The sequence below is a fragment of the Emys orbicularis genome, chromosome 18 (assembly GCF_028017835.1).
Source record: "Emys orbicularis isolate rEmyOrb1 chromosome 18, rEmyOrb1.hap1, whole genome shotgun sequence".
Classification (NCBI taxonomy): Eukaryota; Metazoa; Chordata; order Testudines; family Emydidae; genus Emys; species Emys orbicularis.
The window spans coordinates 4412229-4430574 of NC_088700.1; the positions used below are offsets into that span (position 1 = coordinate 4412229).

An 18346-nucleotide genomic window follows, 5' to 3' on the forward strand; every position below is an offset into this window, starting at 1 on the left:
CCCAAAACTGAAGCGGAGCCCCACAAATCTGCCAGTTTAGTGGATTTTTCTCTGCCACATGTAAAATTTTCTTATAGTGGTTTTCCCCCAATAATCTTTGTGCAAGCCTTGTTGGATTTACAGTAGGAATTAAGCACATACAAAAGGGAAATCCTATAGTAAATGATCTGGTGCAATTCATAATGAGAGTCTGCAGAAGTTAAAGGGGAGCAGCTGGAATGAAGTACTAGACCTCCTCATCCTCTCCCACATCCTGTACCGCAGTTCCTTTCCCTATTAGGATGCTTGATTACCCTTACAGTATGCTAATACTAGGGAATGGACTAGTCTTCTGTTCTATTTAGATTTACACATCCCATGTGAACCAAATTCAGAGACCACAACACTATTTTTACTACATTATGTAACTAAGAGAAAAAGTAAAGGATGCCACTCTGCTCTATCTCAGCAAGAGCCCTTTTAAATTAATAAAAAGAAATCCAATGCCGGTGAAGTCAGTCACACGTTCCTGCTGATAATAAAGTTAAGTTTGGTAAAGTTGGTACCTTTAGGAGTTTCTTCATTTACAATCTGGAAATGTGGAGATTTTGGATTCCAACTCCCAGTGATGACATACGATCTCCCATCAGAGCTTTTGCCCATGGACTCCTAGAAACAAATGGAAGACCAAACATATTACTATTAACATTAAAATAATTAAAAAAAATAAAGTGAACTGTGTGCTCATGAAAGGTGTTAAGAGTCCCAGCCCTAGAGAGACACCTGATGTTTGTCCACAAAACAACTACTGCATGGGCATCAGCAGTGCCAACTCCCCAAGTCCACGTTACTCAGCTCTAACCAGGAGAGACAGTCTCTGGGGATGAGAGGAGAGCTCAATTCCGATGGCCCATGAGACCTTTGACCTCCCAGCTGAGACTGCCACGAAGAGGCCAGTCACTACTAACTGCAATGATTTTTTATGATGTGAACACTGTCCAATAGGAACTGTGGAAAGAACAATAGTTCATTTCAGAGAGCCCAAAGAGCCAACTGCACTCTGGTGACTTTCAGGCCACTACTAATCTGGGTCAGATTGAAACCCATTGTCTACAGTGGAAGGGCTCCATATTGCAAAACCATAGAAGCTCCTCTCAGATTTCTTCTTTAACACAGCCCTAGAAGATTCAAGACAATTCAGTTATTCTGGCCTCATTTCATACTATGCAGTCTCTAAATGACAGCTGCTTGAATGGTACATTCACTCCATTGAAGTATGTGACTATATAAACTCCTAAATTGTTTGCTTTAGGGATGCATTTCATTGTCTCTACTATATTGAAACAAATTAAATCAGAATACTGCCTTACAAACTGCTAATCCGAAAAAGCTTTCCAGCTGTTTCACATTAATGTATCTTGATACATTGCAGTGTTGTAATAAACAAGATCTGACATTGTGAGATTGTACTATCCTAAATGTCCTTGATATCTAAAGGACATTAGAGTGCGGACTCTTTAATACTGGTCTTTTTCTAAAATATATACATAGTACTCATAAAACACAACATTAAAAGATAGGAAATGCCAGAAGTAAGGTTTCACAGGCAACTTTAATTAACCCCCCTTGTCTGTATGCTTAATCTTTACGTACATGATCCCATACTATTCTTTCCACAGGACCCTTGCCCCATTCAGTGCACAGAAAGGACAGTGCCCACGTAACAACCAGTTAATTCAATATTTTATTTTATCCTCATCGTTCAGCGCATGGCCTCTGCTCTGAAACCAAAGTTATTCATTTACTAATGGGATTTCCCTATGGTGCTTACCACGACACAATCTGGGTGCTTCACAAACATTAACAAATGTATCTTCAGAACACCTTTCCTGAGGTCAGGAGGTGGTGGTATCCCCATTTACAGATGGGGAACTTAGGCAGAGATGAAGGTCAGAAGTCTTCACTAATTTTGCATGTCCAATTTGAGGCACCTCAGTCCTGATTTTTCAGAGTGCATTTTATAGCACTTTATATGTTCAAAGAACAGCTCCCTTTGACTTGTGTATATCAGACCCCACGTCTCATGTTAGGCATCCAGAAAATAAGAACACTACTACTGGCCAGCTGTATGAAGCTAGCAAAAAGATTGGAAGCTGTACATTACAGATGATTGAGGAAGATATTACATATTTCATGGAAAGATAATATAAAAAATGTGAAGAGTAAGGGAGCTGACAGAACAGGACATGTTTAAAACAAAAGGAAGAACTTCTTCAGACAACGCACAGTCAACCTGTGGAACTCACTGCCAGAGAATGTTGTGAAGGCCAAAACTATAACTGATTTAAAAAAAATAATTAGGTACGTTTATGGAGGATAGGTCCATCAGCAGCTATTAGTAAGGCTGCGAGTCTGTCACAGAGATCACGGATTCTGTGATTTTATGGGACCTCCGTGATATCTGCAGCGGCAAGGGCGGCTGACCTAGGGGTCGCCCAAGCAGCTTGGGTAGCCCCTGGGCCAGCCGCATCAGGTGTTGCTGGGGCAGTCTCGGGCCGTAGTGGTCCCTCCCCCCGCCAACAGTGGGGGGTCCTGGGCCTGCCTCCAGTCGCTGCCTCCTGTCCCAGAGCCCCCGCAGGGGGCCCAGCCCCAGAAGCCCCTCCCCCCGGTCGCCGCCCCCTGACCCAGCGCCCCCGTGGGCCCCCCTCAGCCGCCACCCCTTGCCCCAGAGCTCCCGTGGCACCCTCCAGGCTGCCCCCTGCCCCAGAGCCCCCGTGGCACCCTCCAGGCCGCCCCCTGCCCCACATGATTTAGTCAGGGGTATATAGTACAAGTCATGGACAGGTCACGGGCCATTAATTTTTGTTTACTGCCCGTGATCTATCCATGACTTTTACTAAAAATAACCGTGACTAAAACGTAGCCTTAGCTATTAGCCAAGATGGGCAGGGATGCGACCCCATGCTCTGGACATCCCTAAGCCTCTGACTGCCAGATGCTGGGAATGGAAAACAGAGGATGAATCACTTAATGACTGCCTTGTTCTGTTCATTCCCTGAAGCATCTGGCATTGGCCCGTCAGAAGATAGGATACTGGGCTAGATGGACCATTGGTCTGACCCAATATGGCCGTTCTTATGTTCTTCCAGCTTCTGCAACAAATGAGGCAAGGGTCTGACAGAAAGCCTCCAGGTCTGGCTCTTGTCCCCTCTGTATTTGAGGCAAGCTGTTCTTCCTTCCCCTTGCTTGGGTGCAGGCAGACGGAGCAGTGAGTGTACAAGAGAGAGAGTCTCCTCTCTCAGTTCCTGTACCCAGTATCAAAGTAGCCCATAGCAGCTGGGAGCAACAACTGAAGGGAAAGTCCTGCTCAGCCCTTATGGCCCTGGACTGAAACCTGCCCAATACAGACAATCTTTGCTACAATTTGGCTGCTAAATCTCCAAATTTCTGCTGAGTATGTGCACACTGGGCTTTTTCAGAGGCCTATAACTTGGCCAAATTCAGAAACAGCAAAAGACAAATTGCTGACACAAAGGCAACCTTCCCACTCCACCCAATTCCAAGACTCTGCTCCAAATCTTGCATGTACTATAGCTTCTCAAGAAAACATTTGTACATTTTATTAATACGAACAGGAAATATTTTCCCCACTCTATTTTTGGAAACAGCTGAACTATTTTTGTCAAAGCTTTCCAAAAAACTTCAGATTTAGGAAGACACCAAACACAGAAAATTTCAGCCTGAATGGTTCAAGCTTGGCAAAGTTATAAGCAACTGAAATCAGGGTCTTATCATGGGAAATGTCAGCCAACTTTAACTCTTAAGTGGCACTACCAGCTCCATTATAATAAAGAAAGAATGACATCACTTTAAATAGATAATTGACTATAAATGGAAATGCTATTTGTACAGTGCAATGCAATGAAACACAGTGGAACTTTCATTCTGCTTCCCTTTAAAAAGTTACCCTAAGTCCAAGTTCTCTCTGTGGTCTCTAATTGAGACGATCTCAGAGAGGATATTAACCACAATCCAAGGCATTTCAGATGCATGGCAAAATGTAATGATAGGCCTTAGCAGAGCACAGAGGAAGCAAAAAAATTCTCTGCTAAAAAGACACTAGCATGTCTGCGAATGGATACACAGGAGATAGCTAATGAACGTGTACTGACACTGTTCAAATTTGAGTAATAGCTGGTGTACTTTTAAGAGGGTGTATGACTGCATTCTGAAGCAATTCAGGAATTGATTTACAGGTGCATAAAGCACATTGGCAAGAGAGAGTTTTATAAATACTCTGTTCCAAATCCGTATTTTATTTTAAAATTTAATTTGTACTTTAGAGTCCAGTTACTTTATGCTACCCTTTCAATATGAATTAAAATAGAGAAGTTACTCTTATACAAATGTTCACAGAACACTAGTAAAACACTGTTCAGGTAAAAAAAAAAACAAAAAAAAAACAAAAAAAACCACAAACTATGTCTGTGATATCTACCACCTTAGCAATTACTACATCATTACTTTCCAGATATCAGATCAAAAATGCAATAAGCCGCCTGTGAAACAACCATATGCCAATTAATACTGAAACTTTGTCTTTGTGCTGAAATGATTATCCAGGTTCCCTATAAAACTTCTCACTATGTTCTGGCTGTAGAGGATAATGAAATATTTAAGGCAAATTGGGCTGCTCATCTGAAACACCAACATGGATTAACCTTTTAAAAATCTAAGTCATTAAACACTTTCCTTTTGTGGTAAAACTCCATCTTTCAGATTAATGCAACATTACACTCCAGCTGAATCCATCTTAAAACCTGGTGCCAGACAGGTGAGAGGAGCTGTAGTCTATTCTGGTGTGCAGAGCACATGCTGAAGAACTGGATGTGGGTGACGACACAACCAGACCTTTCCAGCCTGTTCCCCGAGATCAGACACCAGTGCTGCTAAGAAATACTCTTGTTCTTTATTTGTTAATAAAAATCCATTTTACCAAATCTAAAAGGTGCATGTCACCGCTCCGAACATCCTTCCCAGGGCTCAGGAGGAGGCCAAAACATCTGCAAAAATACAAATAATTAATCCATAAAAAATTAGTATTACACTTCAGGCACAAGCTGCTAACATCTCCTGCAAAACACCCCATTTATGTACATCTCTGCCTGTGTATCACACTGGGCCTTTGGACACTACAAAAGAGCCTGATTGGATACCAACATAGAGCTTGTAGAGCACAGTTTTGTGAACTGGTTTAATTACGTGGTTCTCTTGTATCTACAGTGGCCCAGGAAGATATTTAAGACTCTTCCCTGAAGGAACAGCACAAACGTAGCTGTGCTAACAAGGTTAGCTGATTGACCAAGGCCTTGTTGAGTGGCTTCCTCTACCTCATTTTCTATTACTAGGGATATTTGCATAAGGAACTTTCTATATGCTTCCATGACAGACAACGACCACAAATCCAAAATTAAGTGCAAGTGTATTTTATGCCTTTATTTCACAGTAACAATATTTAGGGCTGGAGTACCAGACTTGGCTTTATCTTCTTTCTGTTTGCATAACAACCTCAATTTGTTGCATTTCATTTCAGACTGCAAATTCCACAGAGCAGAAACCCTGCCCTGCTCTGTAGTATGAACAGTGCTGAGTAGACGGTCAGTGCTTAGATAAAGAATATATCTTCTTCTGGTCAATGGAAGGTGTAAGATTTCCTCCCCCTCTCCACTTTACATTCTAGACCGGGACGGGCAAACTTTTTGGCCTGAGGGCCACATCGAGTTTCTGAAATTGTATGGAGGGCCAGGCATACAGCCAGGCAAACAGCCAGGCATGGCCCAGGATCTTTCCATCCATGACCTAAAGAAGCTGGTTATTTATGAAGGACGATAAGAGAGACTACAGAATGGTCTACATAACAGACAACAGGCTCCAAAATTCTGTTTTTTCAAAACAATTTTTTTTCTGGTTCCCTTGAAATTCAAGTAGCATTTAACATTCCCCACATGCAAAAAATAATATTTAAACACAGAATCAGGCAACATAAAATAGGAGAAATACTTTACATGCAAATTTAAAAAAAAAAAAATAAACCTCATATACAAAGGGTGTTCACCAGAGATGTGGGCCCCAGTCCTACAACTGGATTTGTGTGGGCGGATCACTGAGAATGTGTCCACCCACAAGATCCGATTGCAGGATTGGGGCCTTGGTGAGATGCAGCCCAGAAGATGTTTGCATACTCAAATTACAAGCCCATAAAAACAGGTGTTGATAGAGAGATTACTGATCTGCTGCCTGGGAACTAGGAACAATGTAACTAAATAGGACATGGTTAAAGAATTAAAAACACAGGGTTACCTCTCAATGGCAAGTTCTTTATTAGTTGTCTGTTGGACGTAAATCACAATCTTCTTATCAATTCCTTGGCGGAGCTTAAAGCATTGTCTGTCCTTGTCTTTGGGAACTGCACTGTTATTTACCAAGAAGGGGGGAAAACTCAGATTGTTATTTATCTGTATTCCTCCTTTCAACAAATCAAAACAGCATCAGACATTTGGTGAAGTCAGCTTTGTATACAAATGCACTCAGACCTTTCTTCCTTGCCCACTACAGTCAGTAACAGAACAGAGATGGCAATATAATCAGGAGACGGTACTCCCTTGGGCTTTGAAATTAACTAACATAACTCTTTGTATTACATAACTTGTTCTTGGACACTTTCAGCGGCATTTAGACAAGGAGTTTTAAAATACTGAGGTTTAAAGCAATTTCATTACATATTAGAAACTGTGAATCACCCATGTGCACAATGTGGCAGTAGGGCCTTTGGAAGCATGTAATAAGCACCTGAGCAAAGAAAATGCACGCTTAAAGCCCTTAGCATTCTACCTTAGATTTGTATTTTTCTAGCCAGTTTTACTTCAGCTAGATACGGAGAAGGGCTTCTTCTCCTAAATGCTTACCAGAGCACTGGACAGCCTGCTGATGTGGGAGCAGGAAGCACTGCGCTAAATGGCCAACCTGGATATCAAAGTGATATAACTGGGGCTGCTTGTTGAACAGTGAGGTGCAGCTGCAACAGTTGTTGGAGGGAACTGATGAACCGTTGGTTTCCACCATACACAAGTCCATGTTCCTCTGAGAGTAGCATTAATCCCTTGCCTCCTTTTATTTTATTTAAGTCTTTAGATTAAACACCGAGAAGAGAGACAGGCTATGTAAACACAAAGCGAGTACAGCTCAGCGTTTATCTGAGTGGTCTTATAAGGAACAGCATGGAGCGGCTAACACCAAGTGCTTAAAACTTAACCATGATTTGCACAGCCATGTGTGCATGCACATAACATACAAAGGAGTCAAATCGCCCTGTCCTTCGAAGCTTTCAGATCTTGCAAGCTAAATAAGGTTGAGGTTGCACAATGTCTGAGTGGGAGACCACCAAGAAATACCTATGAGGTGGCGATTAAACAACAGACACGACCTTCTGAGCCCAACTGCTCTGGCATGATAATTCTGGTGATGCTCTCTTTCACTGGAGATTTAAAACTGACATTCTAATCACATGTGGTCATTACAGATCTCACTGACTCTCTTTAAGCAAAAGAATAGTAGTATTAATCCAAGTGCCCAGACTGGGCTAATTACATTCTGCTCCCTCCATACCACTCCCAAACAGCTGAGTTGGGTAAGATTTCCTCTTTCACTTCCTTTTCCTAAAGTAAGGTTGCTATGAGGTGCTAAAATAGCTGCTGTATTCCACCCCAGGGGAAGCTGCATTTCTGTAGCTAAAAAGATCCTTGCATAGGGCCCGACTCTGAGAGGGGTTCAGGCCCTGAATTTGTACATCAGTTTGTTACATTTGAGCAGTGCTTTGGATGTTCCCAGACGGAAGATGCCGTAATAAAAGGAAGAGGAAAGGGAATTTGTTTTTAAATAACACTTCCACTGGACATAAATCCAAGAAGAGAAACATCTCTATGCCTATGGCCAGCAGCCAAACTGCTCTACAACTCCAAGAGCATATGGCAGTCGTGCTACTCTGAGATCAAGGCAACTCAACAATTATAAAATACTATAAATGGTTACATAAAACATTTGAGGGCACTGTGTGGACTAACCAGAAACTGAAAAAGGCCTTTGAGGGATCAAGATTATCCAGTGTCATACACAGTGGCACTCTTTAGAACTGCTACATTGTCTGTGGATATAGGAACACACACAAAATCCAGTAACACTTGGATTAGAAGACAGAACAAAATTAGCTGTCTTTGAGAACCAAAACACAGAGGACAAGCATTTAGAAATAGATGCAAGCTCCATTTACAAGGTTATAATTAAATATTTGCAGCTGGTAGAGAAATTTAGCTGCATAAATCACAAGCAGAGATTTGAATTTCAATTAAATGGATCACATGACAGGGATGAGTTGTTAACATTTGAGCCCTTTGATAATGAATTTTAATTCAGCCTCCTTCCCTCCTGCTTCCCCATAAAAAATGCTGGGACCAATCCTGAGGAAGTCCCTGAGAAGCCAACAAGAGCATAGGAACTCTACCCCTCTCTTGTGTAGACTTTTGGGCTCAGGCTGGAGCCCAAACTCTGAGACCATGCAAGCGGGGAGGGTCCCAGAGCCCGGGCTTCAGACCAGCATCTACACAGCAATTTTTAGCCTCACAGCCCTAGCCCTAGTGAATCACAATCTGTATAGAAATATATTCACTGTTGGGTGGTTGATTTTTGACACCAGGTGGTGCTGCAGTGCCACCTCTTCAGAGATGAAGTAGTGAAAGGGGCATACGTTACCAGATGGGAAAGGGGGCAAGGAACACATTTTTGTGCCATTTTGGTATAGTAATTTGGGCAGGGGCTTGTTGTCTTGGTTAGTGCTTCATTAGCCTGATGACAACACCCTAACTATTCACCACATGGTACAGTATCTTTGTGACAGGAAACTTTGTCAGGATAATCTCAGCATCACATGGAGAGTAATTTCCATCTTTTCAGTTCAGCTGCATGCTTTTGAAAATTCTGTTCTGTTTTCTGGGTTACTAGATAAATGTGTTGGTGCACTAATAAAAATACTGAAAACCTGCAACCAAGCAGACGGGATATCTGAATATCCGAGAATAAGCCTTCTAAATACTGCCATCCTCACCTCTGGTTTCTGATGAATTTTGAGCATGAAAGCCCTTGTTTGCCACAAGCCCTCTCTGATGTATCTTGCAAAGTTTTAAGTCCAGTGACTTTTCTGATTTACCCAGACCCAAGGTTTCATGTCAGGTGGCCAGAGTGGGTTTAAAAACTTTAGTAAAGCACACTGGTAGCAGTTGATGTGTCATGTCCTTTCCATCTTTTTTGAGGGGAGCTTTATGCGAAGTGTATCGCCAGATTTTCAAAAGGGGTTTAATACCTGCTGCTCCCACGGACTCTAGCAGGATCTATGGTGCGTAGCACCTCTGAAAATCTGACCAGTAATATTTGATACTAGAATTTAAGTGTTCCGTGTTTAGTCTCAGCCATGACACTGCTGAATGCAATTAGCTGCTTTGCACACAGCGTTTTAAAGACAAAAGAGGTATATAAAAATACAGAAACCACCTGGCAGATGGCCTCAGACTCAATGCAACGAAAACTATAACAACAACAAAAAGAAGAGTCCAACAGGAGGGTCCTGAGCAAAGTAAGAGAATCCAGAAATAAATCACTGCTTTATTTAGCAAAAATGCCTACACCCGGGACTGGTTTACTCTACAGTATGAACTCTTCAAAAGGAGAATTTAGGGGTAAGCCTTCACCACATTTTTTCCCCTCCAGCCACCCTCCAACACTAGACCCAGCTGATGGATAAGTAGAAATCAGGAAGCAATACCTGAAATAACCTTTCCCATCATCTTCCTTGATTTCCAGGGATACAGAGAATGTGAAAATATCGCTGTCTGGAGTCTGTGGGGCTTCAGTGGCTGAGAGCGGAGTCTGTTTGGCAGAACGGCGGAAGGCAGTGGCAAAACTGTACAGTATTCGACTCACCTGAAATCATACATAACCAGAGAGATTAGAAAAGGTTCAAGTAGGATTGCTACCTGTGTTTTCATTAACCAGTGGGATGAAAAATATTGTGCAAGAATATGCAGATAGTATCTTAAGTAGAACCAGAATATAAGATAAAATAGTAAATGTGCATGCTGTCACCTCATGGTTGCAATTTCTATGCATTTACCAACGTCTGAGTTATGAAGAGACCATTTCTTCATAACATTTCGCAATGCCTTGAGTGATTATTTCACAAGTTATGGAAATAATCATACTCTGATTCTCTAATGCATAAGTAGTAATTTATCTATTTAAAGGCTCTGAAAGGTTTCTAAAAATAGCATTGTGGGGCTAGCTAGATGTTTATCATCTCAATGATTCTGTATCAAATCTGCTCATTTTGTATGGCAAGATTATTTTTTCCTAAGGATCTGCCTACATACAGAAGTTGCACAGATTTAACTAAGGGTGTGCACTGATTTAGTCAAACTGGTGGTACTTTTTAAGCATATACTCTTGCATCAGTTTAACAAAAGGTGTGATACTGCACTGTCTTAGTTATGCTGGTATAACACTGCATGCATACCTTCTTGCACCAGTTTAAACCTGGTTTACACCAATTTAGCCTGCTCCTGTTATGCAAACCGTTAGGGCAAGCTAACCTGATGTAAACCTGGTTCAAACTGATGCAAAAATACACACACAATGTAGCACCAGCTTAACTTTTGCGATATCACACCTTTAGTTAAACTGATGCAACTGGGTGTGTAAACAAGATCTAACTGCCTGCTCCACAAATTCTCTGTGTGTTCTTTCTGGCCTGCACTACAACAACAGAGATTCTGCAATTGAAATTTGATTAATGTGTTTGCTACTGTTCAAGCCCAGAGTAGACTGTCTCACTCTCCCAGAGCTGTGTTGGCTCTGCAGGGTTAAAAGGAAAAGGCAGGTTTCAGAAGATCCTCCAGGAGCTCGACAAATCTGCAAGACCATATTTATGAGGTTCCTTTTTCAACTATAACCACAGTGCCCTGCACACTGCAGCAAGCGTCACCTAAAGTCTGAATCTCCCTGTTGGAAATTCTAGGGTAGCTTCAGATGCAGTATTAATTTTAATATTATTAAATTTTACTTTTAATGCAATGAAACCTATGCATTAGCCCTTGTTATACTTTTTTATATTAAATGGAGGTTGTTTTGCATTATCTTCACATTTTCAGTTTTTTATATGGTGTAAATTTTTATAATGATAGTGAATATCTACAGCCTAGCAGCTGTCAAGGGGCAGGTAAAGGTTAGCAGCTAGGAAGATGAGACACACATGTGGGTTTGTGGAATATACACATAAGGTATTTCTGCTAAAATGATCAGCAGTGAAGCAGTTAATGCTGACATTGAAAACTATTCTCTTTTGCTTTCACCCTACTGGATAATTCACACTCTTCAGAGATATTGTTTCAGGCTGTCTGCAAACTCAGGCAGCTGTCACTGCCTCAGACTGCACTTAATTCAGATTGAGTTTTCTATGTAATCATAAATGTTGAAAAACTTTAAATGAAAGTTTAGATTTTGGAGCACAATTATTCAGCCAGGGGTGAATTACACAGCTGTAGAATTATGGAAAACATGGAATCATAGAAATGTAGGTCCTTGGAAGGGACCTTGAGAAGTCATCAAGTCCAGCCCTCTGCACCGAGGCAGGACCACGTAAACCTAGATGACCTCTGATGGGTGTTTGTCCAACCTGTTTTCAAAAAATGTCCAGTGACTGAGATTCCCCTTTTAGAAGCCTGTTCCAGAGCTTATCTACCCTTATTGTTAGAAAGCTTTCCTAATATCTAACCTAAATCTCCCTGTGACCCGAACAGCACACCAATGCCAGTTGGCATACGTCTGTCACGATATTTACATAAAAGGTGGCATATAAATATATCACTGGAATACTAATAATTCACTGATCATTAATATTCTGATGTGATGTATGTACAGTAAACCCACAAAGAACTTCATAGATGTGCTGGAAATATGTGACTAAAAAGCGTTCAAACCAGGCATATCGGGGGAAGTTGATAAACAAGTTTTCTCCGGACAAAGGAAAGAGGCTAATACTCAAACCAGGTGTGGCCAAATTCAATAGGCTATTCTTTTGTACAGGTATCAGAAGTTGCAGGAAGAGAACATTTGCATTGTAAAAAGCAGGGGAGGAACCAGCAGGGAGACAGAGTCTAGACCAGACAGCATGGCATCTATACCTTGCAGGGAAAAAACTAACTTTATCGGGGGATACTCTTCACTCAGAAGAATGTCTTTCAAAGATTTACTGGACCATAAAGAGCAGGGAGAGAATCCTTAAGTTATCCTTCATCTGAGAAACAAATATACCCAGCACTCTGAGCTCTGTGAACGGTCCTGCCAGAGAGTCTGGTCAGCCGTGCTGGAAAAAAAACACTTGGTAAGAAACACTTCTGCAAAAAGAGACTCATTTGTTAAATCAGGTTTTAGTCTTAGAAGCATATTTTCACTTTTGTTTGCTCGTAACCTTTTCTATCTTTATTCCTTATATGTGGTACCACTTAAACCTATGTCTTTTTGTTTAATCAACTTGTTTTACTATAAACCAATTCAGTGCTTTGATTAAAATGGTGTGTTTGTTAACCCCAGCTGAGGTAAATAAGCTGCTGGGTATTGTCTCTTTAAGGGAGGCACAAGCAAATTCTGAGCATTCAGTGACAGGGCTGTGCATAGCAGATAGATTTGGGAGTTGAAGTTCACTGACTGTTACCTACTAGGCAAGATTTGGGCTGGCAGAGCCCTGAAGTTTGCTTATAAGGCAAACAAGCTGATGGGTCAGTGAGCTGTCTTACAGCTTAGCAGCAGCTGTCACTTGAGGCTGAGAGGGGTAACAGAGTGACTTACAGTTTTGGGAACCCCGCAGATTAAGGCACTCCCCCTTGCTGCATATTAAGCCCATTACTTCTTGTCCTACTTTCAGTGGACATGGAGAACAAATGATCACCGTCTTCTTCATATTTGAAGACGGTTATCAGATACCCCCTCAGTCTTCTTTTCTCAAGAATAAATATGCCCATTTTTTTTTTAATTTTTCCTCATAGGTCAGGATTTCTAAACTTTCAATCACTTTTGTTGCTCTCCTCTGGACTCTCCAATTTATTCGCATCTTTTCTGAAGTGTGGTGCCCAGAACTGCACTCTGTATTCCAGCTGAACCCTCACTAGTGCTGGCTAGAGCAGGACAATTACCTCCTGTATCTTACATACAACACTTATGTTAACACATTCCATAATGACATTAACCTTTTTTGCAACTCCATCACACTGTTGACTCATTCAGTTTGTGATCCACTATAACCCCTATGTGATCCCTATAACAAGAGACCCTGAGTACATGAGACACTTTAATAAGACTTAAAAACAACATAAACAAATTTAAATTGAAGAATAAGTTTCATTTGTTGCTGTTAGGACCAAATTCTTAAATCAGATGTTCAATCTCACTGATGTTAGCGAGAGTTTTGAGTTCTGGGAGTGTAGTTGGTCCAAAAGAGATTTACGAAGTGTTGCTGGGATATGCTCTTAACACCAGTAAGGTCAAGAAAGAATTCAACTTACAGCTTCTTGAATTTCACATCGGAAGACATGAATCCTGAACAGTTCTGCATTGTAGTGGCTTTCAGTGAAAGCAAAGCAGTCACTCTCGGGGGTCCCATCATGCCCTCGCACACAGAAGAGAATTTTATAGATTGGATAATTTGCTATTTCTGTGTGTGTTTGAGGATCTAAGAGCCTGTTTTTAAAAAAAAAAAAAAAGTAAAGTAAAGTTTTGGGCTTTACAAGGATTACTTTGGCCAACCATTTATTTGTGAAATTGAAGGATTCCACTGATATTTAGAGAAAGCACGATACATAGACCCTATCCCCAATTGTCATTTATCTCAAGGCATTAATTATATGTGAAATACTGACCCATCTCCAACCCCTGTGTAAATGCCCCTCTCCCCAACAGAGGGCAGTCAGTCAGCATTAAAATTGAATCCTATTAAATGGGCCAGGTATTTCCATCTTGCCTTAACCACTTTACTCTGAGGTGATGGGACAGGGAAGAAAAGCAGTGCTGGATTTGAATGTAAGTTATTTGTCTGACTTTTTTTCCCCCTTATGCCTAAGGGAAAAAGTGCAGGTACCTGAAGTGCAAGACTTTTATGTCTATAATTTCCCTACAAAAGCTCAGACCTTCCCATTCAGAAAGCTGACCTAACCTACAGCAGTTCACACAATTCTCCCATTCTCACAATAGCCCTTGCCTGTCCTTCTGTGGCATTCTTTGGGGAGGAGGACTACAGCCTGCTCCCCGCCTGAGACTTTGCACATGAACAGTTTTACAGTCCTGGCTCTGCCTCCCCTGGGATTAGAATTTAGGCCTTGGCTACACTCGTGCTTCACAGCGCTGCACGAGTGTAGTCGCGCCGCCAGCGCTGCGAGAGAGCTCTCGCAGTGCTCTATGTACTCCACCTCTCCGAGGGGAATAGCTTGCAGCGCTGTGAGCGAGCGTGCAGCGCTGCAGGCTCTGATTACACTGGCGCTTTACAGCGCTGTACTCGCTGCGCTCAGAGGGGTGTTTTTTCACACCCCTGAGCGCAGCAAGTTGCAGCGCTGTACACCGCCAGTGTAGCCAAGGCCTCAGACTCTATTTCCAAGGCACCAGTAAGTAACTGCCCCAGCTACGATTTCCAAGACAATTCAGATATTAAAGAAGATTCTGTGCTGCCCCTTGTACATGAGAAGTTCTTTGCAAACTGATCTGTAAGGCCACTTGACCTTCTCTTCTTTAAAATCCCTCAAGACCCACTTCTGCCACATTTAAAAGAAATCCCAGGTTGCTCATATCTCCTCCTAATTGTGATTGGTAGCTTGCTCTCCTTTGACAGATGGAACTGATCAGACTGACTGCAACAGACTCCAGAGAGTCCCTGAATGAGCTTCATACCTCACGGTTCCTTCAGACACATTAGGCACTGACAGGGTCACATCTAAAGAAATCTGGCACTGGCTTCGTAAGATAGACATCATTCTCAGGGCTTCCACTTCGCTCCTGGGGGCGTTCACTGAGGCGCAGCCCAAGTAGGTAAGCTTGCTGAACACCACACTGTCCTCATCTGCCACTGGTGTAAAAGGGCTCGACTCCTCACAATCTGCAACAAGGCACAAAGTGACAAATGAAGAGGCAAGCCAGCTGGTACATGTTAGTAAGCTTCAAGGCAGGCCTCCCAATAACCAGGGGTCTGAAACCATGCAACAACATTCATAGAATCATAGAAACATAGGGAAGGAAGGGACCTTGAGAAGTAATCAAGTGCAGACTCCTGCGCTGTGGCAGGGCCAAGTAAACCTAGACCATGTTGGACAGGTGTTTGTCCTGGCTGTTTTTAAAACTTCCAATGATGGGGATTCTACAACCTTCCTTGGAAGCCTATTCCAGAGCTTAACTACCCTAATAATTAGCAAGTTTTTCCTAATACCTAACCTAAATCTCCCTTGGTTCAGATTAATTCCATTACTTCTTGTCTTACCTTCAGTAGTCATGGAGAACAATTGATCACCATCCTCTTTATAACAGCCCTTAACATATTTGACTACTGTTATCAGCCCTCTCCAACCCCCTTCTTTTCTCAAGACTAAACATGCCCATTTTTTAAAAACATTTCCTCATAGGTCAGTGGCCTAAACCTTTTATCATGTTTGTTGCTCTCCTCTGGACTCTCCCCAATTTGTCCACATCCTCCCTATAATGTGGTACCCAGAATCGGACACAGCCCTTCAGCTGAGGCCTCACCAGTGCTGAGTAGAGCGGGACAATTACCTCCCGTGTCTTACATAGGACACGTTTGTTAATACACTCTAGAGTGATATTAGCCTTTTTGGCAGCTGCTTCACATTGCTGACTTGCATTCAATTTGAGATCCACTATAACCCCCTCATCCCCCCCCGCCCCCATCTCTTTTCAGCAGTACTACTGCCTAACTATTATCCCTCATTTTGTAGTTCTGCATTTGATTTTTCCTTTCTATGTACTTTGCACTTCTCTTTATTGAATTTCATCTTGTTGAATTCAGACCAATTTTTTAATTTGTCATGGTCGTTTCAAATTCTAATCCTGTCCTCCGAAGTGCTTGCAACCCTTCCCAGGTTGGTGTCACTTGTAAATTTTATAAGCATAGTCTCCACTTCACTATCCAAGATATTAACGAAAATATTAATAGTACCAGACCCAGGACTGACACTTGTGGGACCCCACTAGATACGCCCTCCCAGTCTGACAGTGAGCCATCAATAACTGTTTTTTTGAGTATGGTCTTTCAACCATTTGTGCACCGCCTTATAGTAATTTCATCTAGACATTACAAAAAGCCAAGACAGACTAAAATGGATATGGAAAGCCCATGATTAGAAATGGAAAGAGAGCCACAGGGCTATCCAAGCTCTTAAGATTGGCTCTCTCCATGGGGGTACCCTCTAGCATCCTGTCCGAATGCATTCATTTTCACCAGGACAGTAAAAGTCATAGGCATTCTAACTGGACCAATTTAACAGACAGCACATGTTTAAAGCACTCATCGTGGTCACACTGTGAACTAACCACTATTTTCCTTCAGGATAGGGGTTTCTAAACTTTATCCATAGTTTGAATAATATCTTAAATGATCTCATGGGCCACCTCCCCTCCCAGTGGGAATCACATGACATCCCTCTGGCAACTACAACATTACTCAGACAGAAAAGGGATATCAGAAGTGTACTTTTAAATTCTTTTAATGCTATTTAGCAACTAAAAATAAGAATGAGGAAGCTTGAGTTGGGAGAGGATTTTATTGGGGATCATTTAAAAGAGAGACAGAGAGAGAGAGCATGCTAGCACTTAGAACTATTTATTGAATTCACAAATTTTGTGCAAACACATTTTATAAGCCTAAACCTTATGAATGAATGCCCATGGGATGGAGCATCTTCACTCTTTATTCTCTGTAGACAAATAAGTTGAGCATCAGACACTTTTCAACATGCATGTGGGTTTTTCAGGTGAGACCGTAAAAATAAGATCCTGGCTAAAAAAAATTTAAAAGCACCCAAGTCACTTAAGCATTTTGAAAATTTCACCTCATCTGCTCTGCCATATCTTTTAAGACCCCATGCCAATTTTGTAAGAATAGGGGCTTTAATCCAGTATCTTTAGACAAAGTTCCCTTTCCTCTCACTGTGCCCCAACTGTCTCTTGCCCTCCACCCCAGAAGCAGCTGCATTTCAGTGGTAACATACATATGATGGTGAAGTACTTTGGGATCCCTCTGGGTGAAAGCAGCCAGAACAATGTAATACATTCACCCTGTTCATCTGCATTACAGCACATTGTTTTGAGTAGCTAACTTACTTCTGAAGTAGTAAGTTTGACTATACTATTGATACCATCCTACTATATGAGCAGATGACATGACAAGTGCTTCATACATTGTGCATCATACGTAGAGAAACCCAGAACTTCTGATGGCCGCTAGTAGGTACTCCCCAGTTTTTCTAACCTCCCTGTGTCGGTTTCACTGGCAGGCTCATCTCAGGTTTCTGGAGTCCTGTCATCGACACCGGGTTAATGGTAGAGGATGCCGAAGCCTCAAGAACGATGGGATCTTCCCCTTCTCCGTCAGTCCTGCTTTCTTCCCCATGTTCCCGGTCACTGGACAGGTCTTCCATGGGTGGATCCATCAGTATATCTTCAAGTTCTTTCTGCAGCTGCTGCTCACTCCCATTCCCTACAATCTAAGAGTCAAACACAATCAGGAAGGAAAAAGGATTGTTCAGCTGAAGAAAGACTCACATATAAAGAATTAAAAAATAACTAGCATAAATCCAGACTTGCCACCAGCTACAACTGCACAATCTAAACACACACAACTTAAATGAAAGCCAAACACACAGCAACTGATTTCCCTAGATTTAGTATATGAGTGCTCTTCTTCAGAAACAAAACTGTCCTTGTTTAATACTTCAATATACCTTACAAAGAGATCGGAGAGCAGGAATTACTTGGACATGGGAAAAGAGAGTGAGGTGAGTGTCCTCCAAAACTAGTCAGACAGCATATAAAGTATATGCAAATGAAAGTATTAACAGAAGTTAGTACTAATATGGCTTCTATGGAGGCCTTCAGTGGCAACAGCAAGTGCCTAATATTCGATAAATAGACTATGCTGTTCATAAGGAGGCAAAGACCTCTGTCTACTGATAAAATAATGAGATTACATAGGAAGAGGGCTCAGGAGAGGGGA

General features: G+C 41.8%; 1 protein-coding gene across 2 annotated transcripts in view; it reads right to left on the minus strand.

The window, feature by feature from the left end:
* RABGAP1 (RAB GTPase activating protein 1) overlaps nucleotides 1-18346 on the minus strand; it is a 108056-nt gene that overhangs the window by 74067 nt on the left and 15643 nt on the right. Inside the window, exons 3-9 of one of the 2 annotated variants that reach the window (XM_065418647.1) lie at nucleotides 17603-17837; nucleotides 15016-15220; nucleotides 13641-13815; nucleotides 9851-10008; nucleotides 6340-6450; nucleotides 4976-5042; nucleotides 546-648 (exon numbers count right to left, since the gene is read on the minus strand). In XM_065418647.1, coding sequence (XP_065274719.1) covers nucleotides 546-648; nucleotides 4976-5042; nucleotides 6340-6450; nucleotides 9851-10008; nucleotides 13641-13815; nucleotides 15016-15220; nucleotides 17603-17837 — 1054 coding nt within the window. Of the gene's footprint in view, nucleotides 1-545; nucleotides 649-4975; nucleotides 5043-6339; nucleotides 6451-8099; nucleotides 8169-9850; nucleotides 10009-13640; nucleotides 13816-15015; nucleotides 15221-17602; nucleotides 17838-18346 lie in introns of those variants that run through there. The other variant, XM_065418648.1, reaches the window with a different exon arrangement.